Source organism: Orcinus orca, chromosome 16, assembly GCF_937001465.1.
Source record: "Orcinus orca chromosome 16, mOrcOrc1.1, whole genome shotgun sequence".
NCBI classification, from domain to species: domain Eukaryota; kingdom Metazoa; phylum Chordata; class Mammalia; order Artiodactyla; family Delphinidae; genus Orcinus; species Orcinus orca.
In genome coordinates this window covers 71,506,138-71,529,399 of record NC_064574.1, presented here as the reverse complement: position 1 = coordinate 71,529,399, position 23,262 = coordinate 71,506,138, and the positions used below count along the sequence as shown (strand labels likewise).

At 48.9% G+C, this 23,262-nt stretch overlaps 2 protein-coding genes across 7 annotated transcripts in view; one reads left to right on the top strand and one right to left on the bottom strand.

Annotated features, from left to right (window-relative positions):
- Positions 1 to 4,786, bottom strand: part of SGF29 (SAGA complex associated factor 29) — a 34,365-nt gene extending 29,579 nt beyond the window's left edge. For 5 of the 6 annotated variants that reach the window (XM_049699385.1, XM_049699388.1, XM_049699386.1 and 2 more), the window contains exons 1-2: positions 2,841 to 4,786; positions 1,182 to 1,871 (exon numbers count right to left, since the gene is read on the bottom strand). The gene's annotated coding sequence lies outside the window, so the exon portion shown is untranslated. The remainder of the gene's footprint in view (positions 1 to 1,181; positions 1,872 to 2,840) is intronic. The other variant, XM_033426121.2, reaches the window with a different exon arrangement.
- A 652-nt stretch (positions 4,787 to 5,438) lies between these two features.
- On the top strand, positions 5,439 to 6,737 carry NUPR1 (nuclear protein 1, transcriptional regulator). Its single transcript, XM_004268635.4, has 3 exons — positions 5,439 to 5,572; positions 5,974 to 6,123; positions 6,454 to 6,737. The coding sequence occupies exons 1-2, from the start codon at positions 5,461 to 5,463 to the stop codon at positions 6,108 to 6,110; spliced, it is 249 nt and encodes an 82-aa protein (XP_004268683.1). The 5' UTR covers positions 5,439 to 5,460; the 3' UTR covers positions 6,111 to 6,123; positions 6,454 to 6,737.
- The last annotated feature ends 16,525 nt before the right edge of the window (positions 6,738 to 23,262 follow it).

Here is a 23,262-nt window from a genome sequence, read left to right as displayed (position 1 = left end):
CTTTCGGAATTCCCTCGTGGTGCAGTGGTTAAGAATCCACCTGCCAATGCAGGGGACACGGGTTCGAGCCCTGGTCCGGGAAGATCCCACATGCCGCGGAGCAACGAAGTTCGTGCACCACAACTACTGAGCGTGTGCGCCCTAGAGCCCACGCACTGCAACTACTGAGCCCACCTGCTGCAACTACTGAAGCCTGTGCGCCTAGAGCCCGTGCTCCACAACAAGAGAAGCCACCGCAATGAGAAGCCCGCGCACCGCAACGAAGAAGAGCCCCCACTCACCACAACTAGAGAAAGCCCGCGCGCAGCAACAAAGACCCAACGCAGCCAAAAATAAATTTAAAAAAAAAGAAGTATATGATTTAGGTCAGTTCACAGACAATGACCTCTTTATTGACTGCACTAGAGTGTCAGGCTGCTCCCATCTCTATTATTTCAATAAATGTAATGCAAAATTTTGGATTATAGTATACATGATGTTCTGTAGACTACTTTTTTCACTTAACAGTGATTTATGGACAACTTCTCATCAGGGCTAGAGATATAGCTTATTTTTTTTAATGGACACTTAAGTTGTTTCCTGTTTTTCACTCTACAAACAAGGCTGGGAGCATTTTTTTTAAATAAATTTATTTATTTATTTATTTATTTATTTTGGCTGCATTGGGTCTTTGTTGCTGCTCGCGGGCTTTCTCTGGCTGTGGCGAGCGGGGGCTACTCTTTGTTGCGGTGCACGGGCTTCTCGTTGCAGTAGCTTCTCTTGTTGTGGAGCACAGGCTCTAGGAGCACGAGCTTCAGTAGCTGCAGAACGTGGGCTCAGTAGTTGTGGCTCGTGGGCTTAGTTGCTGCGCAGCATGTGGGATCTTCCCGGACCAGGGCTCGAACCCATGTCCCCTGTGTTGGCAGGAGGATTCTTTCTTAACCACTGTGCCACCAGGGAAGACCTGGGAGCATTTCTATAGGAGACTTCTCAGGGGGTATGTGCGTTTAACATTTTTATCAATATTGCATCCATTTATACTCAAGGTGATGTTATCACACAGTCAAGAATAATTCCAAGCACAGCAGCCAAGCTTGAGGGTTTCCCTGGACTTGGGACTATAAGGTCATACAGACGTATCTTGTTTCACTTCATTGAAGCTTCTTGAGTCCCCTTGGTATACAGTGATGTCACCAACTCACCTTGATGACATATCCTGCCTTCAACGGACGCTCCTGATCCTTCGAGCCAAAGACTTCTGCACATCCCTCAGGCTATCCAGGATTTCCCAACTTGGATGGTTTAACTCCTGGAGTTGGGCATGTCTTGCTGTCTTTCTCACATTAGTTCTTGTTCAAGCTTCACTGCCTCCAGGAAGTCTGCCCTGATCCTCTCACAACCCCCTCCACCTGCCCCACCCCATGCCCTGCTGGGTTAGGTGACCTCTGGAGAGCTCCCCCAGCCCCCTGTGTTTACTCCAGGCTGATCATACTGGGTTGTAATAGGCATGCTTGGCAATCTCCTGGAATGTCACGAAGGTATAGCCATAAGCAGAAAGAAAATAAACTTCCTTGTGGCTGGCCTATGGTTAATGGCCTAACCACACCTGGAGGCAAGGGGATGGAAAACACACCTCCTGACTTTTCCCACTGAGTCATCTTCTGGGTCCTATAGGTCCAGCTGATGGGTTCGCCAAAGTCCCTTCTCTCTTGGGCACCCTCGCCTGCCTGCCCCTCCCCCCAGGGTCTAGACTTCATTCTTCCAGCATGTGCACGATCAAGGCCAGAGCGACCTTCTTTCCTGGCTCCATGAAGGACAGTCGCGTGTCTTCACAGTCCTCTGTGGGACTAGGATTGGGCCTCTCTGTTTCTTCAGAACGGAGCATCTGGAAGCTGAAAAACCAATATTGATCTCAGCATAGCTCTATGTATTCAACTAGTCATTTATTGAGTGCTGACTCTGTGCCAGGCATCAGGGATAAGGTAGACAAGATTCCTGCTGTCGTGAATAATGATAATGATAGCTAACATTATTTAACGCTTACTGTGATCTAGGTACCGTGCTAAGCCTTTATAAAAATTGGTCCCTTAATCCTCACAGCAATCCTCCTAGGTAGGTACAATTATTAATCTCATTTTACAAATGAGGAAACCGAGGCACAGAGAGGCTAAATAACTTGTCTAAGGGCATACAATTGGTAGAACCAAAGTTTGGACCCAGGCAGTCCCGCTTCAGAGCCTATTCCTTTATTTTTTTATTATTTTATTTTATTTATTTATTTATTTTAGCTGCGCTGGGTCTTCGTTGTGGCGCACGGGCTCTCTAGTTGCCGTTTGTGGGATCTTAGTTCCCCGGCCAGGGATTGAACCCCGGCCTCCCGCACTGGGAGAGTGGAATCTTAGCCATTGGACCACCAGGGAAGTCCCAGAGCCTACTCCTTTAACTGCTAACTAAACTAAACCAGTGATTGTATTCTAGTGGGGACAAATCATGGAGAAGTAAACAAATAAAAAAGAGATTTTTGATTAGTAATAACTGAATGCCCTGGAGAAAGTAAAATGAAAGGGTAATGTACTGAGGGGATGCATGGTATTCTGGATAGGAATGTGCACTAATCTTGCTGAAGACCCACCTCCCCCAGAGCTTCCAGAGGGCGCAGTGTGTAGTTCGGTGCAATACCTGGCTTGGTCCCAAGCAAGCACTGACTGTCTGGGAGGAAGGGAGGAAGGAGGAAACCCTGACAGATGCCTCCATACACACAGCTGTCAAACTTTTGCCAGTGTTTGGTCAGCTGTGCTGACTTAGAACGAGCCCCGGAACTAGGGTCAGGTAGACCGGGGGAGGAATCCTTCACCACTCACCAGCCGTGTGACCTTGAGCAAGTCACTCTCTGAGCCTCGGTTTTCTTTCTTTGAAGACTGGGAGAAATAGCAGTGTACTGTGGGCCGGGTCTGGAGGAGGCCCTTTCACATAGCAGGGTCTGTTGCCGTTCTCCCTTTACAGATGAGCAGACTGAAGCTCAGAAGTGGGCTCAGGGGCTTCCCTGGTGGCGCAGTGGTTGAGAGTCCGCCTGTCGATGCAGGGAACGCGGGTTCGTGCCCCGGTCCGGGAAGATCCCACATGCTGCGGAGCGGCTGAGCCCGTGAGCCATGGCCGCTGGGCCTGCGCATCCGGAGCCTGTGCTCCGCAACGGGAGAGACCACAACAGTGAGAGGCCCGCGTACTGCAAAAAAAAAGAAGTGGGCTCAGGACTCTCGCAGCTGGTAACCCGGAGTCCTGGTGGCAGAAGTGAATGAGTGAAAGACCGTCCCCTAGAGGTAGGTCGGGAATTTGTGGGCGTGTTCTCCGTAGTCACAATGATCTCAGGTCGGAGCAGGACAGTCGGTCGTACACAGAATTGTCCCACATCCTGTACGACGTCTGACTGTCCTGCTAGACATTCACGAAGCTATTAAAAAAAAAATTATTTCAGTGACCCGACCCCACCCCATCTCATGTCATGCTAGAGGGAATGATTTTGCTACTACATTTAGTGGTAAAGCCCCACTACTTTGCAAGAACTCCGTATTTCCTAATTTCTCCACCTTAAATTGCCTGGTCTGTTTGTATTTTGGGGGTTGATTTTTGTTTTTCTTTCTGGCTGCACCGGGTCTTAGTTGCAGCATGCAGACTCTTAGTTTCGGTATGTGGGATCTAGTTCCCTGACCAGGGATCGCAAACCCAGGGCCCCGGCATTGAGATCCCGGAGTCTTACTCACCGGACCACCAGGGAAGTTCCAGTGTGTTTGTTACTTTTGTTTAAGTTATGGTTATTTTCCTCTTTCTCTTATCATCTGGCCTGTTATTATTATCCCCATTCTGTTTTTATTCACTTTCATTTCCTGGGTGTTAAAGAACTCACAAATCACCCAAATCTGGAAACCAGAAGCTGAATTTAATTCTGGCTCAGGCCAGCGAGAAGAGCAAGCCGAAGTGACACTTCTTGTTCTGCAGAGAACGAGACCGGGTTATTACTGGGTTATTATTCGGGAAAGAATGGAGTTTAGGTAACATTGAGATGAAACAGTGTTTCAGGGGGCTCACAGCAAAGTGGGACTGTGAGCAGGGAATTAACACCTGCCCTGGGCTGAGAAGGTCCTCTTGCACTGGAAACCACAGAGTTAAAAAGAAAAAAAAAAGTGGAATGTTGTGCCTGCTTCCTTCCCTGCCCCTGGTGCTGAAGCCTCAGCTGAAGCATGAGTGGGCAGCCCAGGGTGTGGCCTCTCTGGGTCAACGTGACCCACACAGTCAGATCCTTCAGGCAAAAGAGGAAAATTCCACTTTTCCATGTTTCTTATCCAAACCCCTTCTTTTAATTCATATTAAATTAGCACAAACATCTGTTTACTTCACAATGTCTTCTACCTCAGTATATCTATGGTTTGAAATACATATTATTTTATTTTAAATTAATTTCCTCTACGTCTCCTTTACATTACAGGGAGGGCATTATATTGAATTGTTTGGAAACCATGTGCTCAACTCATACAGTGCAGCTTACACTGCAGCAGGCACTGTTGCAGGTGCCATGCCATGGATTATCTCATTAGATCCTCTCCCCAAATCTATGAGGTAGATACAACTATTATCATCCGCAGTTTATAGAGGAGAAAACTGAGGCACAGAGAGGTAAAGTGACTTGTCCAGGGTCACACAGCATGTAATGGATCAAGGGTTTGAATACAGGGCATCTGGCTCCAGAATCAGCTTAACCACTCTGCTAGCCTCCCTCTCAGGAGTGGGAGATTACCTAGGGACCCCCATTTCAGGATGTTAAGGGGGGGGTTCCAAGGTGTTTCTTATAAAAAAGTTGGGTTGGGTGTGATCGGGGTGAGAACCAATGACACAACACAGAGTGTGTTGTACCCTGTCCCAGCTCATTCTTCACTCCATGTTCTGCCACCACGGTCCTGAGTCTGAGCCAGAAGTGGGTGGGGGTGAGGGTCAGCTGTGCAGCCATGACCCCCAGCCCAGGAGGGGCATGTGGCAGAGGGCGGGAGATGGATAGGAAGGAGTCAGCCAGGTGAGGCCCTCAGTTCCCTGCGGCCCTCCATCCCAAGGGCTGTTTATGCCCAGACCCTGCCTCTTACCTCCCCCCACCCCCGAGGGGCGGGGATCTCCTCAGTGGAAAAATACCCAGCTGGGCGAGCCCCAGTGAGAGGGAGGGGGCAAGGGGAGCTGGGACTCACAGGACCGACTCTTTCCCCTCTCTGACAGATGTTTACTGGGCTGGGTTCTGGGAAAAGGCCAGATTGCATCAGACAGGGCCTGAGGGGTTGGAGCCAGACTGTGGGCTGAGGAGGAGACTGTGGCCTTGTAAGTTGGGGCCAGTGAATTGGGGGGTGTCAGCAAAGCAGACACAAACAAAGCTTTAGAAGACGAGAGAGAGAGAGAGAGAGAGAGAGACAGACAGACAGACAGACAGACAGACAGACAGACATCATGGCCACCATCCCGAGAGCAGCCAGCCCGTCCAGGCAGCCCCCAGGCCCAGAGGACGAAGACCCCAACCTGGATGAGTATGACCTCTACAGCCTGGCTCATTCTTACCTGGGTAAGGCCTGGTCCTGCCACCTTCCTGGTCCTTCTGTCTCCAATGCCCACCCTCACAAACGGCCTGACCACCCCCCTTCCCAAACTAGGATCCCTCCTCGGGCTCCTGCCCATACATCACCCTTCTCCAGCCTGTTCCCTTGACCCCTCAAGTCACCCCCTTCTAACCCCTCATCCAGTGAGCTCTGTCCTACTAAGCCCTGGGACCACACGCACCCCTAGAATATTAGAGCAACATCATTCCACAGACGGGGAAACAGGGACAACGACTGCCCTAAAGCTACATGGTGATGCCCCCCAGCCTCCCGACTTTAACCCGAGCTCTTTCCACCCCTGCCCTCTGGACCCCCTGCGGCTCACCCCTCTGCCCACCTCACCACCGCCTCTCACCTCGGTTCCCAGGAGTGGGAGGCCGGAAAGGTCGCACCAAGAGAGAAGCCGCCGCCAATACCAACCGTCACAGCCCTGGTGGGCACGAGAGGAAGCTGGTGACCAAGCTCCAGAACACGGAGCGGAAAAAGCGAGGGGCACGGCCCTGAGACAGAACTCGAGGTAAGGCGTCGGGGGCCCGTCCGCAGCACCAGTAGAGGTCTCTCTGCCTGGAAAGGACAGGCCTGAATGGGTGAGGTTGGGTGGGAGGAGGGATCCAAGAATTGTGGTCTCAACATAGAATAAAATGAGAGAGACTTTTGAGTTTCCTAGTGACCAGAGCAAAGGGAGAAACAGACCCTTTCCAACTGGAGCAAAATTTGGTTTACAAAGAGGGAAACTGAGGACCAGAGAAGGTAGGGTCCTTCTCTGGAGTCACAGAGCAAGTGAGCAGGAGAGGCAGAATTAGAACCCAGGCCTCTGTGCTTTCACCACCTGCTTTCCTTCCCCCAGATGAAGTCAGAGCACGGACACCCCACAGCGACGGAGACACATCTGCGAGGGACCAGCCCCTGGGGGCGGGATCCAGGCCTGCTTGCCCCCGCCCCCAGGACTTAGCCCACCTGACTGAGGTTCCGAAGGGCCACCAACGAAGCAGCCCCAGCCCCAGAAAAAAAAACAAGATGGGGAACAAGAGGCAGAGAATAGAGAGAGGCAGAATCATGAAGGTACCCCTCAAAAAGAAAGAAGAAACCGGAGCTCCCCAGGGTGACAGCGACAATAAACAAAGTACAGCAGCTGCAGCCTGTTTGTGTGTTTTTGTCGTCTCTCTTTGTGTGGCTTTTTGGGTGCACATTTCTGCCAGCAAGTGTCTGCATTTGCATGAACCAATGAGAGCATTTTGGTGAGTGTTTGTTTTTGGTTGTGTGTCTGGGAAGGGGCGTTTCTAATTTTGTATGGGCGTGGAGGTGAGCTTTTTTTTTTTTTTGGTATACATGTATTTTGGTGCATATGTTTCTGTGGTTTCTTATGAGGTGCAAGGGAATTTCCTCTGTTTCTTTGTAATGCTGCCCATGAAACAAGCCCCCTCCCCAGCTTCTCTCCATTTTCGGAATAACAATCGTGTTGTTTATCTTGTATTCATATAAAACCACCTTTTGAAGTGAATGTTATTTATTGATGCCATCTGCAAAATGGCAAAAACTGAGAATTAAAACATTAAGGGAGGGGTTTCCCTGGTGGCGCAGTGGTTAAGAATCCACCTGCAAATGCAGGGGACACGGGTTCGAGCCCTGGTCCAGGAAGATCCCACATGCCGCAGAGCAACTAAGCCCATGCGCCATAGCTACTGAGCCTGCATGCCACAACTACAGAAGCCCATGCGCCTAGAGCCTGTGCTCTGCAACAAGAGAAGCCACCACAATGAGAAGCCTGAGCATTGCGAAAGAGTAGCCCCCGCTCTCTGCAACTAGAGAAAGCCCACACTCAGCAGCAAAGACCCAACACAGCCAAAAATAAATAAATAAAATAAATAAATTTATAAAAGAAAAAAAATTAAGGGATTTGCCCCAAGTTATTCAGGACTCAAATTCAAGGATTTTTATTGTCCTCAAGTGTGAGATGGGTCCCTTTGCCAAGGGGGTTTGCCAGGACAGGGTTCTGGAAAGTCAGCTGAGGAGGAAGATTCTTACCTAGTGTTGTCAGTCTTGGAGCCAGACTTCCAGAAGAATGTGGAGCAAATAAGAGGTGTGATGGGAGCTGAGAGGATATATTGATTGAGGTAGAGACTTAGGTTGCTGAAATGAAGACTCAAACGAAACAGGATAGAAAGTTCTTTCTCTGTCACATAACAGCTCCAAGGGTCAGTACTCCCGGGCTAAAATGGCAGCTCCATTGTGGCAGGAATTCCAGCTACTTCTGGCTCATTTTTCTGCCATCCTTAAAACATGGCTACTACTTTGCGGTCCGACCTAGCTGCTCCAGTACCTGCCATCTCATCTGCATTCAGCTTATGTAAATGGAGTGGGGAAGGGACCAGGGGAGGCCACACTAATTATTTATTTTTAAAAAATGTACTTATTTTATTTATTTATTTTTAGCTGCACTGGGTCTTCGTTGCCGCGTGCAGGCTTCCTCTAGTTGTGGCAAGCGGGGGCTACTCTTTGTTGTGGTGCGCGGGCTTCTCGTTTTGGTGGCTTCTCTTGTTGCGAAGCACGGGCTCTAGGTGCGTGGGCTTCAGTAATTGTAGCACTCAGCTTCAGTAGTTGTGGCTCGCGGGCTCTAGAGCGCAGGCTCAGTAGTTGTGGCGCCCAGGCTTAGTTGCTCCGCGGCATGTGGGATCTTCCTAGACCGGGGCTCGAACCCGTGTCCCCTGCTTTGGCAAGCGGATTCTTAACCACTGCACCACTGGGGAAGCCCACACTAATTTATTTTTAAGGCCATAACCTAAAAGCAGAACACATCACATCTGCTCAGAATTTAGACACATAACCACGCCCAACTACAGGAGAGGTTGGGACATGTAGTATTTAACTACTTAGCCACGTGCTAGGCAAAACTGAGGTAAGGCAGGGTTTTATTACTGAAGGAAGCAGGAGACAGTGAATATCAGAAAAAACTAGCAAGCAACAAGGGGTAGAGGGTGGCCCTCAGTCTAGACCTGGGCATAGCCTTTTTCCTTTTCTCCCATCCCTTCCTGGGCTGCAAAACTTGGAGTTAATTGTTCTTAGGGACCCAAGAATATGGACAGAGGAATAAGGCAGCAGTTGGAGCAGTAACAGATGCATAGCTTGAACCTTTAAGAGCCTTTATCCATCAGCTTCCCCTGAGTCCAACCTAGTAACAGTCTCAGAATCTCTGACTTGGGAAGGATGTTAAAAAGCATCTAGTCCAACCTCACCCCACTTCACGCTGGGATACTCTCTGCTTGCTTGAATACCACTAGGGGTAGGAAAATTGCTGCCTTTGTGTTGCCTGATTCCTTCTCAGAGTCACTCCTTAATGTGAACTGAAATCTGATTCTCCTACCTGCCCCTTGAGCAAGCTTCTGTTTTCTGGTGCTTTCTGTCTGAGATGCTTTTAATCCCACCCATCCTGCAAGGCTCAGCTCTTTGAAGTCTTCTCCTACTTGCCCTCCACCACCTGACTCCTCGCCTCCACCCCAGGGAGAGACCTTCTCTGGGATGACACCCACAGCAAAACTACGACCAGAATCTCAATCATTTTGGCATACAGCTCCTTCAGACTTTCCCTCGAACCCCTCTTTCCATGAGAGATCATTTATCCATTCAGTTAAGGTTTATTGGATGCCTACTCTATTACCAGGACCTGGCTGAAGGCATGCATGCAAGGAGGGACAAATGGGACCCTGATAGGATTGGAACCAGGCCTTAGGGTTAGTGTCAGCTCTTGAACTCAGGAGGCAAATGGCAGGAGCATCACTGGGCAGTAGCTCTCTGCCCAGGACAGATCTGTGCATCAGCTTCAGAAAATCATAGCAACAGCTCCCATGCATTGGGCTACTGTGACATGTGTTTTATAGACATTATCCCATTTAACCCTTACAATAACCCAATAGGCATAGGATTATTGATCCCATTTTACAGACCAGAAAACCGAGGTTCAGAGAAGTTAAGTAATTTCGCCAAAGTCTCACAGCTGCAACCTGCAGAAGCTGGGACTTTTAAAATCTGGTCTGGGGCTTCCCTGGTGGCGCAGTGGTTAAGAATCCAGCTGCCAATTCAGGGGACACAGGTTCAAGCCCTAGTCTGGGAAGGTACCACATGCTGCGGAGCAACTAAGCCCGTGCGCCACAACTACTGAGCCTGCACTCGAGAGCCTGCAAGCCACAAGTACTGAGCCCGCGTGCCACAACTACTGAAGCCCGTGCGCCTAGAGCCCGTGCTCTGCAACAAGAGAAGCCACCACAATGAGAAGGCCACATACCACAACAAAGAGTAGCCCTGACTCGTTGCAACTAGAGAAAGTCCGCACTCAGCAGCAAAGACCCAACGCAGCCAAAAATAAATAAATATATTTATAAAAAAAAATCAGGTCTGTCTGATTTTCAAAGTTTGGGTTGCACCCTTTTTTGACTACATGTCTGAGAAGAGCTATGTACTGACAATGAAGAATTCTAGATGCTAGTTAATTTCTAGTCAACTACTCCAGTGTGAGCCTCAGTTTCCCCACCTGTCAATTGCTGAGACTGTCCTCTCTTCTGTCAACTTCAAAGGAGAGAACAGGCTGGGGAGTGTTGTGTCTCTAGCTGGACGTGGCCAGTCCCTGGGTAATGGGTCCTTTGACACTTGCCAGGAGGCTCCACACATCACCCCTCACTCCTGGCCTCTGATTGGCCTTCCCTGGCCTTGGCCTTCCCTGGCACAGCCTCTGCCTGGGAGGCCTTTAAGTGCCTGTTCCAGGAACCAGACCATTCTTGGAATTACAGAATGTTCAGATCTGTAGAGCCGCACTCTTTCTTCTTTGCGGAAGGGGAAATCATGGCTCAGGGTGCAGGGGCCTGGGCCTGGCTTAAACTACATGAAGACTAGGGACCCCATCAGGATGAGAACCCTCCAGAACCTCCCTCTTCTGTTCCATTCTTTTCTTTGTCATTTCCTGGTTGTATGTAGTACCTGTTTCCCCAATTTCTTGGGTCTCTCGTGAGAACTGGAGAGCTGATTGACCTCTCTTTCCCCCCAGGGGCTTATGGGAATTTTCCATCAGGTTGCCACAATCCAAAGGCTTCCTGGCTCCTTTATGTGCTTCACGTGCTTGTCCTCATCCACCCACTCCAGAGGCCAGCTCTCAGATGTCCATTTTTTAAAATTTCAGAATCACCCAAAGTTGATTTTCAACCAGCACTTTTTTTATGTTTTGTTTTGTTTTGTTTGCGGTACGCGGGCCTCTCACTGTTGTGGCCTCTCCCGTTGCGGAGCACAGGCTCCGGACACGCAGGCTCAGCGGCCATGGCTCACGGACCCAGCCGCTCCGCGGCACGTGGGATCCTCCCGGACCGGGGCACGAACCCGTGTCCCCTGCATCGGCAGGCGGACTCTCAACCACTGCGCCACCAGGGAAGCCCCCTCAACCAGTACTTTTTAAAGGTGATACTAATAACAGTCATAGTCCTAGATGCCATTATTGATTACCTGCCTCAGGGTTTTCCCAGCTTTACCATTCACACAGCACTTCTGTGATTTCTACCCTATGTGCATTCAAGCTACATCATTATTTACTTAACATTTTATCTATTTTTTTAAAGATTAACTATTTCTGGTTAAGGATTCTGATGACGTCTCATATTCTGTTTTGAACAATTTGTATGTACATATACGCACAAGGAGAGAAAGTTAAAGTTGTTACTTTTTCAACTTCTTTTTTTTTTATTTTTTTTGGCTCCTTTGGGTCTTTGTTGCTGAGTACGTGCTTTCTCTAGTTGTAGCCAGCAGGGGCCACTTCTCGTTGCGGTGCACGGGCTTCTAATTGTGGGGGCTTCTCGTTGCAGAGCACAGGATCTAGGCACACAGGCTTCAGTAGTTGTGGCTCATGCGCTCTAGAGCACAGGCTCAGTAGTTGTGGCACACAGGCTTAGTTGCTCCACGGCATGTGGGATCTTCCCGGACCAGGGCTCGAACCCATGTCCCCTGCATTGGCAGGCGGATTCTTAACCACTGTGCCACCAGGGAAGTCTCTATTTACTTAGCATTTAAAAAGTTACCTTCTTACCTTTTTTACTTAAATGTATTTTAAAAGAAACTACATAACCACCAAAAATGGAAGCCCACAACCACATGTCATAATTAGAAAATAACTGTAAAAAGAAACACCTAACTAAAACTTTGAGTCCACCTGTGCATTATCTATGACAACTTTGTCTATTAAGAGTCATAGGTGTTTAGGCTTCCCTGGTGGTCCAGTGGTTAAGACTCCGCGCTTCCACTGCATGGGGCGCGAGTTAGATCCCTGGTTGGGGAAGTTCTGCGTGCCTCAACATGCGGCCAAAAAAAAAAACAGTCATAGGTGTTCACACTTGGGGAAAAAACAAAAAACAGTTGCTCACGAGCCAAACACTGTGCCAGGAGATTTGCATACATGGGAGACGGCCTCATTGTAATTACCTGGGAGTTAAAGAAAATATTGCTTCCTGGCTCCCTCTCCCTGATTCTGATTTCACTGGTCTGGGGTATAGCTTGGGCACTGGGACTTTGAAACATGATTTGAGCTTGCAGTGAAGTTTGAGAATTGCATTTATGAAAGATGGTCACAGCAAGAGTTCCCACCCCACATGCTCTCCTTACAGTATGCCCTTGACCTCCCCTCCATCAAATGGGAGACACGGGACTATGTCTCTTCCTTCTGAACGTGGGAGGACTTCTACAACCATGTCTTCTTGACTGACAGAGGACAGCGGAAGTGGTGCTTTCATGAAACACCATGCGCTTCTATCTTGCTCCCGGTGGTTCTTGGACCCCAGCCACCCTGCTGTGAGGAAGTCCAAGATAAGCACACATGAAAGATGATATAGAAAGGTCACATATTGTTGTTGTTCTGGCCTTCGGTCCAACTGAAGTCCCAGCTGAAAGCCATCCCCAACCGCCAGACACGTGAGTGAAGGGAGCCTGCAGATGGGTCCAGCCCCAGCCGTCAAGTCACCTCCAGCAACTGAATCTTCCCAGATGAGGCCTGAGATATTGTGCAGCAGAGACAAGCCACCTCCAATTCCCAACCTGCAGAAACTGGGAGCATAATTAAATGGTTGTTTCACACCGTTATGTTTGGGGATGGTTTGTTACACAGCCATAGTGACTGGACCAGCCTTAGAGTCCCCCAGACCGATGTCCAGATCCGGCCTGCAAACTTGGCTGTGACCTGGGACAAGTTATTGTTTACCCTGCATCTTAATTTCCTCATCTGTAAACACTCACCTCCCAGAATGGTGTTTTATTGTTGTTGTTGCTGTTGTCTGTTTTTTGGTTTTTCTGCGGCTTGCAGGAGCTTAGTTCCCTGACCAGGGATTGAACCTGGGCCCGGGCCCTCGGCAGTGAAAGCAGCAAAAGCCTGGAGTCCTAACCACTGGACCGCCAGGGAATTCGCACCTCCCAGAATGGTTTTAAGAATGCAAGGAAACTGTGTTTTTCAAGCACTGAGCAGGGTACCCGAAAAAAAACTTAAAAGGGCGGCACAGTGGCAGCAGAAAGCGTGGGCTCCGGGCCCAGACTTCATGGGTTCAAGTCCCAGCTCTCTTACCGTCTCTGTCTGACCTTGGGCTAGTTACCTGACCTTTCTATGCAACCGTTTCCCCTGGTGTAAAATAGGAGTGCCAATACCATTCAATATAGGATTGTTGCTGTGATTGGGTTAATGCTGTGAAATGCACAGGAAGCATCATGTGAGTGCGCTATTAAAACAAGGATACAGAAACATAGGCCAGGTGTGCAAGAAATGCGATCTGTCTGTTGTTTAATTGAATTGATATTTCCTGTTCCTTTTCTGCTGGCGGCAGGTGTTTGAAGGGCTCAGTTTGTGTTTTTCTCTCTCCTTTTCCCAGGGCTCCCAGTAGCAGAGTTGAGAAGGGGCATGGATCCTCTTGGCCTTGACATCCTCTGTACACTGGCATCTGCCAAGACGTCCCCCCTTCTGCCTTCCTGTCCTTTCTGTCTGTTTTTTTTTTTTTCTTGGCTACGTTGGGTTTTCATTGCTGCGCGCGGGCTTTCTCTAGTTGGGGTGAGCGGGGGCTGCTCTTCATTGCGGTGCGCGGGCTTCTCATTGTGGTGGCTTCCCTTGTTGCACGGGGCACGGGCTCTAGAGCTCAGGCTCAGTAGTTGTGGCACACGGGCTTAGTTGCTCCGCAGCATGTGGGATCTTCCCGGACCAGGACTCGAACCCATGTCCCCTGCATTGGCAGGCGGACTCTTTACCACTGCACCACCAGGGAAGCCCCCTTTCTGTCTGTTCTTTACTGTCAGCCCACACAGCCCCTCCTCTTGGTCTGTGTGCTCTGGGCCGCCTCACACAGCCTTTGTGTCACACTGGGGTGTAGAGGCACTGCTGGGGTCTGTTCACCTGGAAAACGGGGTACAGTTCCTTCCATCTTCAGATCTCACCAAAGTCTTCAGGACAGGCAGGACACAGGCACCCTTTCTTAAAGACACATCTGTTCTAAGATCTCTCTGTGTCCTTTCCAAATTCCTCCTTCCTCCTTGACTTGCGGAGTATTCTAAAATTTGCCCACTCCCCACCCCATCCACCTTGCTCTTGTGTCCTCGTGATTCTCTGTGCCTTGAGTCCCCTAAGGCTGTTCAACTAAAAAGGAAACTTCAATGACATCCTTTTACTGTAGCCATGAATGTCCTCCCTCAGTAATGGGATGAGTGTAAAGGAAGAGGGGGAAAACTCCACCTTGATTTGTAGATTAAAATATTAGGGCTTCCCTGGTGGTGCAGTGGTTGAGAGTCCGCCTGCCGATGCAGGGGACACGGGTTCGTGCCCCGGTCCGGAAAGATCCCACGTGCCGCGGAGCAGCTGGGCCCGTGAGCCATGGCCGCTGAGCCTGCGCGTCCGGAGCCTGTGCTCCGCAACGGGAGAGGCCGCAACAGTGAGAGGCCCGCGTACCGCAAAGAAAAAATAAATAAATAAATAAATAAATAAATAAATAAATAAATAAAAATATATATATTATACAGCCACAATGACTTTTATTATCACACTGAATATTTACCAAAGCCCTGTGGAAGGGAAAAGACTTGGGTCATGGGTTCACCACCTGTCACAGGCTGAGCCAGGAGTAGACCAGGTGTGCTGACAACCACACCCAAGCTTTCTAGAGTTCTGTGGTCTTCAGGGAGTCTGGGGGGAACGAGCAAAGAAGCAAGAGCACCTCACCACCCGCCCCCACCGATCCCCTGAGCAAGCAGCCAGCCTTGGCAAAGGAGACCATTCCCCAGAGGCTGGACCCGGAACCCAGATCTCTGCACCTTCTTTTCTTTGTAAAACAAGTTCTCTTTGCTTTTCTGATTACAAAAGCAGCTGATGCTATGCAACAGAAGATAACCCCTAACCTCTTGTTCCGTCCTCTTGACCAAACATGTTCTCCTTCCAACTTTGGCAAAACACTTAAGTTATAAAATTAATCACTTTGTGGAATGTTTGCACCAGCTCTGTGCAACCTTATCCTGTTCTCTCTTTTCTGGAGAATTGTTTGGAGAGTTGTCATTTTAACTGTTTAAGGAAAGAATCATTTATTCATTCGACAAATATTTCTTGAGCCAGGGAATATTCTAAAAGCTACGGATACCCTGGTAAGTGAGCTCTTTTCTCATGAAATTTACATTGTAGTGGGGGCAGACAAACGATCACAAGTGAACAAACAAAAACAAGAATTTCGTCCGGCTTGTGCAATTTAAAACGCCTTGGTTGGGCTTCCCTGGTGGCACAGTGGTTAAGAATCCGCCTGCCAATGCAGGGGACACGGGTTCGAGCCCTGGTCAGGGAAGATCCCAAATGCCGCGGAGCAACTAAGCCCGTGCGCCACAACTACTGAGCCTGTGCTCTAGAGCCCACGAGCCACAACTACTGAAGCCTGTGTGCCTGGAGCCCGTGCTCTGCAACAAGAGAAGCCATCGCAATGAGAAGCCTGCGCACCGCAACAGAGAGTAGCCCCCGCTCGCTGCAACTAGAGGAAGCCTGCGCGCAGCAACAAAGACCCAACGCAGCCAAAAATAAATAAATAAAAATAACAAACAAAACGCCTTGGTTAAGGAAAGCCTCACCGAGAAGGTGGCATTGAAGCAAAGACCAGAAAGAAGTTAGGGAGTGATTCATGCTAAAATTCCTGTTTATTTCCTTCAGAGCACGTAGTACCATCTGACATACTGTATATTTACTGATTAATTTATTGTTTAGAGTTAGGGGAGGGGAACACTGGCAGCTAAGAAACCTGAAGCCATAGAGAACAAACTTGTTGCCAAGCGGGGGGAGAGGGGGAGGAGAGGGATGGACTGGTAGTCTGGGGTTGGTAGATGTGAACTATTACATTTAGAATGGATAAACAAGGTCCTACGTATAGCACAGGGAACTATATTCAATATCCTGTGATAAACCATAATGGAAAAGAATGTATGTCTGTGTATAACTGAGTCACTTTGCTGTACAGCAGGGATTGGCACAGCATTGTCAATCAACTATCCTTCAATAAAAATAAATAAATAAGAAACCGGAGGCAATGAGAAGTGCTGGAGGCTGAGTGACCACAAGCAGAGGGTGAGGGTTGGCAGGGCCCTAGGGGCCAGGCAGGTAGGCCTAAGTGTCCTCTTTTCTGCTTATGTCTCACCCACCCTCCCTGCAGTCAGGAGCTGCCGCCCCACTCCGTGGAGGAGATATGCCATCTCTACCAGGAGTCTCTGTGGTCATTGTCAGAAGCCCTGTCTGTCACCATCCTTCTTACCATGGCTCCCAGCTGCCCCTTTGACCCAGTCCATATTCTTGAGTGTGGCATTCCAGGACCTCCATCACCTACCTGCACCTTAGTGTAAGTGCCCTCCGGTTCCCCTGCTTCAGAGCTGGTACCTGGCACTAAGTAGGTGCACGATAAATATTCACGAATCAATGCGTCAGAAATAGTCTTGCTTAGCACAGGGAACTATATTCAATATCTCGTAATAAACTATAACAGAAAAGAATCTGAAAAGGTGGGACCTCAGGGCTGGGCCTCTTGCTGTCCCTCATTTCCGGGGCTGGTTTCTGTTTTCTGGTCCCTCTTCATTCCTTTGTTTATTCGTTATAGGTCATATGCACTAGGGGTTAAGAGTATGGACTCTTGTGACTATAGTTGATTACACTGTATTGTATAATTGAAATTTGCTAATAGAGTATAACTTACATGTTCCCCTCTACACACACACACACAAAGATAAGTATGTGAGGTGATGGATGTGTTAATTAACTCGATGGGGGTAATCCTTTCACAATGTAAATGTATGTCAGATCCTCACGTTGTATGCTTTGTTATCTTTTTTCTTCCAATTTTATTGAGATACAACTGCATACAACACTGTGTAAGTTTAAGGTGTACAGCGTCATGATTTGACTTACATACATCATGAAATGATCGCCACAATAAGTTTAGTGAACATCTATCATCTTATATAGATACAAAATTAAAGAAATAGAAAAAAATTTTTTGTTGTACACTTTAAATAACTTATAATTTTATTTGTCAATTATAACTCAATAAAGCTGGAAGAAAAAAAAAGAGTGTGTACTCTCAAGCCATACTGTTTTGGTTCAAATTTCAGTTCTGTTACTGTCATTTAACCTCAGTTTCATCCTCTGTGAAATGGACTGTTTTGAGGATTACATATTTTATGCATGTTAAGCCATTAGAACAGTGTCTGACATAGAGAAAAGACTCAGTAAATGCTAACTGCTATACCAGGCAGTAGAGTATAGTGGTTAAGAAAGCCAGATAGGGGCCTCCCTGGTGGCACAGTGGTTAAGAATCCACCTGCCAATGCAGGGGACACAGGTTCAAGCCGTGGTCCAGGAAGATCCCACATGTCATGGAGCAACTGAGCCTGTGCTCTAGAGCTGGCGAGCTGCAACTACTGAGCCCATGAGCCACAACTACTGAAGTCCGTGTGCCTAAAGCCCATGCTTTGCAACAAGAGAAGCCACCACAATGAGAAGCCCACACACAGCAATGAAGAGTAGCCCCCGCTCACCACAACTAGAGAAAGCCTACGTGCAGCAACGAAGACCCAACACAGCCAAAAATAAATTAATTAATTTAAAAAAAAGAAGAAGAAAAGAAAGCATGGGGAATTTCCTGGTGGTCCAGTGATTAAGACTCTGCACTTTCACTGCAGGGGGGGGTGGGTTCAATCCCTGGTCAGGGAACTAAGACCCCCACATGCCCCACGGTGCGGCCAAAAAAAAAAAAAAAAAGCCAGACATCCTGGGTTTAAATCCCAGAGCTGCCATGTACTAGCTCTGTAACCTTGGGCACAAAATCTTAACTTCTCTGGGCCTCAGTTTCCTCTTCTGCATGAAATGAACACGAATAATAATACCTACAACACAGGGTTATTGTGAGAATTAAATGAGCCAATAGTTGAAAAGTGTCTGGCCTATATAAGCATTTGATTAAATTTTGATTACAATTTTATTTTAGTGTAAGCTCCATGAAGCCAGAACTTTCAGTCGGCTTCATTCACTGCGTATCTCTAATGCCTAGAACAATGCCTGGGATATGCTGAGCTGCGCAGTAAATATTGACCAAAAGCAGCTACACTGTTTTCACTCTGTTCTTCTCCCTGAAGTGCTCTCTCCACTGGATCTGACACAGTGCTCTTTCTACTACATAACACTATTTGACTCTGTCATGATTTTTAAAATCTAGTCTGTGATTTTTGACATTGGAAATCAACAGTGAAGGTATATCCAGGCAGGAGAGGGGACATAGGCTATGAGTGGCAGAAACACAATTCAAAATAGCTGAAGCAAAAAAGAGGATTGGCTCGTGAAACTGAACATTTCAGAATTAATTGCTTCAGGAGTGTCTGGATCCAGGAGCTCAAAGTAAGTCATCATCAAGACTGTCAGCTCCTTCTGCAGCTCTCAGCTCTACTTTCCCATGCATTGACTCCAGTCTGAGGCAGCATCTTCCCTCATGGCAGATTCAGTTTCACAACCTTCCAGTTTAGTCATCTCCGCCAAGAGAAAGCCTCTTTCCTGACAGTAAGTCCAGCAAGTGCCTCTCAGTGTGTTGTGTACCCATCGAATCCTTCATTGTAGTGAGAGGCGTGGGGCACCCTGACTGGCTGGGCCTGCGTCATGTGCCCACCACGAGGGTTAGGGCTGTCAGCCTCAGGGAGAGAGGATGGATAATTCCCCAAAGGAAAATCCAGATACTTTATTATATTTTTTAATTTAAAAAGAAAGAATAAAAAATAATTAATTTTTTTTTAAAATAAAAGAATGGTGGACAGGTGGAAATGACAGACGTCAACGGCATCCCAAGCGAGGCTTTTCTCTCCTTATCCTCGTACCCACTCGCCAGTTGACAATCTTTGCTTTATGAGCTCTTAATATAAATATATATATGGCCGTGCAGCCTGTGTGACTTTAGTTCCCAGACCAGGGATTGAACCCATGTCCCGGCTGTGGAAGCGTGGAGTCCTAACCACTGGACCGCCAGGGAATTCCCAATGAGCTCTCAATATTAATAGCACTTTCCAGTTTCATGAGCACCAGAGCACATGTTCATGTGTCCTCTTTCTCTGGGAGAAAGGTATTGCTATGCCCACTCTCCAGGTGAAGAAATGAAGGCCAAAGAGTGGTTGCCAGTGTCTCCCAGTAAGTTACAAAGTGCTCTGCTTTATCGTGTCCTCTCTGGTTTCACATCAGGTCAGTCTGCTGGGCTAGGCAGCTGCCTCTGTGGGCAAGGACCAGGGTTCCCACACCTTAACATTCAACCCTAATTCTGTCTTCCCCTCTCCAACCTCAGAGCAGAAGTATGGAAGGAGTGGACGTTGTTCAGACCAACACTGCCAACAGGACCCAGACGGCTGATAAGCTGGGTGGATGCTCAATGTCTGGAGAAGACTCTAGGAGTTCGGGAAGGGCCTGGAATATGTAGAAAAATTGAAAGGCTAAGAGACTAACATCTATATCTTCGGGTTGTAACAGGGTCTTAGTGTAGTTGGGAATGAGATTGGACAGTTCTCAGAGACATAGAATGAAGGCGGCATTTATGAGATGTTGAGACCTGAAGGAGGGACGAGGAGCCAGTTATTTGGAGAGCTGAGGGAAAAGTATTCTAGGCAGAGGGAACAGCAGGTACAAAGGCCCTGAGGTAGACATGTGCCTGGTGTGTTTGTGGGGCAGCCAGGAGAACAGAAGAGGTCAATGGGAGGGATCACGGTGACACTGTAAGCCACTGGAAGGGCTTTTGCTTTCACTCAGGGTGAAATGAGGAGCCATGGGAATCAGTGAATCAGTTGTGCAGTTAGCCTGTTGGGACCCAGGACCAAAACTGAGGTAGAAGGAAGAAAAGTGGGTGAGCAGAAACATATATGTTGTATACATTCTTTTGCTCAGATCAGATGGTACATAAAAATATAAGCTGTGAGTGTGTTCCATTCCTGGGGAGTGAACTGGGGGGCTCAAACGCAGGGCTCAGGATAAGCAAGGGACACAGCAGTCAGGGGTGGCTGAGACCCCAAGGAGGCTGCCAGGTGAGGGCCCCCGGATTGGGTGGGGCCCAGTGTCAGCCTCAGAGCTTAGGGCTGCTGGAGGACCTGGTGTCTGCCCGGGGCCTGCCTGCCTCTCTCAGACACCTGTCAGGGCCTGGCCTGGGGCTCAGCCTGGAGCCTGTCTCCATTCCAAGTCCTCTCCATAGGGAGGCTTGATGAAGCCCCACCCAACTTAGGAAATGAGTCCCAACCAATGGTCCTGAGAGCTGAGGCTGTCCACACTGTGGCCCAGGGCCTAATTGGCTTTTTCCCTGAGGCGTCTGCTTCTGGCCGGAACTCTGCTCTGATGCATGTCTCTGGGTTACCAGGTGCCTTCTGCCTGGGGTCCCCCACCTGCACCCTGTACCTATCCGAACTTCCTAAGCTCTAACTGTAGCCTCTTCTTTACCCTCTTCCTCCAACTCTCCTTTGGCTTTTCTTTGCCCATTGATGACAACCATCCCAAGTATTTATTAATGACAACTAGCATTTCTTGAGAGCTTCCTTGTGGGTCAGGCCTTATACTAATACCAATAGCTAAAACCTACGGTCTTACCACGTGCCAGCCCCTGTTCCAAGCACTTTATAAACAATAGCTCATTGAATCCTCTGAACAGTCTTATGAGTTTGGATTATTTTTCTCATGTTATAGATGATGAACCTAGGCACAGAGAGGTTAATTAACTTGTGTAAGATCACACAGCTACTCAGTGGCAGTGCCAGTCATTTATATGCATAATCATCACAGCTGTGCTATCTGGCTGGTAAGAGTAGTGTCCCCCGCCGGGTAGAGGACCCAAGCACAGGGAGGTTTCCTGCCTTGACCAAGGTCACCCTGGGAAGTGCTGGAGCTGTGAAAGGTCTGTCTGACTCCCCAGTGGGGCCCTGACCCTTGAAGCCCTGTACCTTCCCAATTTTGCCTTCACATCTGGGCTGAGAGGTGGGCAGGGCTGGGATCGCAGGCCTCATTTTCCAGATGGGGAAACTGAAGCCCAGTGTGCTCAGGCAGAGCAGAGCCGGGACTTGCACCGGGACTTTTCACCCCCAGGCTGGTGTTTTTTTTCTCTGCAGCCCTGCCTCAGGAACTCTCTTCCTGGCACTCAACAGACCTGGCTTCCCACCTTCTCCTCACACCCTGCATAGCTCAGTCTTCCTGCCCCTGCATTCCTGTGTCATTTACATAGAACACCCAGCGATGAACATCTAGTCCCTGGCAAGGTGCCCCCTGCACTCCCTTTCTCTCAGCCCTCCGCGCACCGCACGTGCCTGCCTGGCTTTGAGAGTGCGGGGGGCGGGGGGGGGGGGGCGTAGGAAAAAAGAGGTGGGACCGAGTGTGAGAAACCCTTTTCCCCTTCCAGGCTCCTCCCGCCCTGCCCCTGCAACCCCAGGGTCAGTAGTCCCATAAGAGACGCTGTATTTAGAGGCGGCCCCCAAGGTGGGTGGAAGGGGGTGGGGCACCCAAGCTGCCTTGCTGCGGCCTTGAGTGCGCGCTGCAGAATAAACCCTAGGTGTGGCGTGCAGCAGGGCGCATGCGTACAATGGGCCCAGTGATTCGGGCTGGGACACGGGGCTTTATTCACCTCTGCTCTCCTGGGAGCGGGTGGGAGCTGTGCCTAGCCTCAGGGACCTCATCACTCGTGTTTGGGAGACTCAGAGGTGTGGCCCCAGCTCCAGCCTGGCCTCACCTCTCCCCAGCCTTCCCACCTTCACTGAAGCCCATCTTAGTTTCACCGAGGGGTTAGATCTGGAAGCTGAGATCATGGGGCCCAGGGATTCCCCTCGCCAGCCCAAGCTGAAAATGAGGGACTGGAGTTCCAGTCTTCATTCTGTCACTGATCTGCTGTGTGACCTTGAACAAGACTTCCCCTCCCTGATTCCATCCTGATGTCACATCTGAGGCTCCTAACTTCTGCTTCCTGAACTCAGGATTCCCATGCAACCCCATGGAGTGCCCCACACGGCCAGAGCTGTAACAGGGCTTGGAAAATAATCAGAAAAATTGGTGGATGGTTCCTCTCTCTGTCTCTTTTTAATCATCTGGGTTTTAATTTCTCTATGTAATAATAGTGGCAGCATTTGAAAATTGTGATCACTTTCCGATGAGGAAACTGAGGTCCAGAGTAGGCTAGTGACTCACGTGAGGTCACCAGAAGGGTTAGCTGCACACCGGAGTCCACAGCCCTTTCAGGCTGTTCTCACCCCTCACCACATCCCTTCCATTTCCTGCTGGCCCCAACCCAAGCCTCAGCCTACTAGCCAAGATCCACTTGTGGAAACAGGCCCAGGGGGGCAGAGATGGGCCAGGCCCATCCTCTAAGGATATGGACAGAGGCTGGCACTGCCCTCACTGACCCTCTGGCTTTTTGCCAAGGATCTAAGATCGTCAACCCACAGCCATGCAAAGCAGCCCAGGTGCCTCCTTACCCCCCTCAGCCCCTGACTGAAGCCTTGGACAGACTGGGAGAAAGCTGACTGTGAGACTTCAGGACTCTGGCTGCTCCCAGACCTGCTGCTCCATGCAGGCAATTTACAGCTCACCAGCCATGAGCAGAACCTGGATGAGACACTTGTGGCAGAAGATAGATTTGTTCAATGATTTATTGAGAACCTGCTGTTGTTAGCTACTGGGGATACACCAGCTCACAGAACAGGCAAAAATTCCCATCTTTGTGGAACGCATATTCTAGTGCATGGAGACAGACCAAAAAAAAAAAAAAAAGAGAGAGAGAGAGAGAGAAAGAAAATGTTCAATATCTAAAAATGTTTGATATCTAAAATGCTATGTAGAAAAAAATAATGCAGGGAAGGGGATAGAGAGTTCCAGGGGCAGGGCTGCCCTTTTTCAGGGTAGTCAGTGAAGACCCCATTTATAAAGGAGATATTTGAGCAGAGTAATAAGGAGAGAGTGAGCTTTGCAGATATGAAGAAGAGTGTCCTAGGCAGAAGAAACAGCAAGAGCAAAGGCCCTGAGGCAGGAGCATGACTGGAATGTTCTAGGAGCAAGGAGGAGGCCAATATGGCTGGTGAGGTATGAGTGAGGATAGAGTAGGCAAGATAAAGAAATGTGAAATGTCCATTGGAGACAAGATTT

Coding starts and splice junctions, on each gene's coding strand:
- NUPR1 (XM_004268635.4), top strand. CDS start 5,461: ATGGCCACCATCCCGAGAGCAGCCAGCCCGTCCAGGCAGCCCCCAGGC. Junction 5,573..5,973: donor CCTGGCTCATTCTTACCTGG/GTAAGGCCTGGT, acceptor CTCGGTTCCCAG/GAGTGGGAGGCCGGAAAGGT.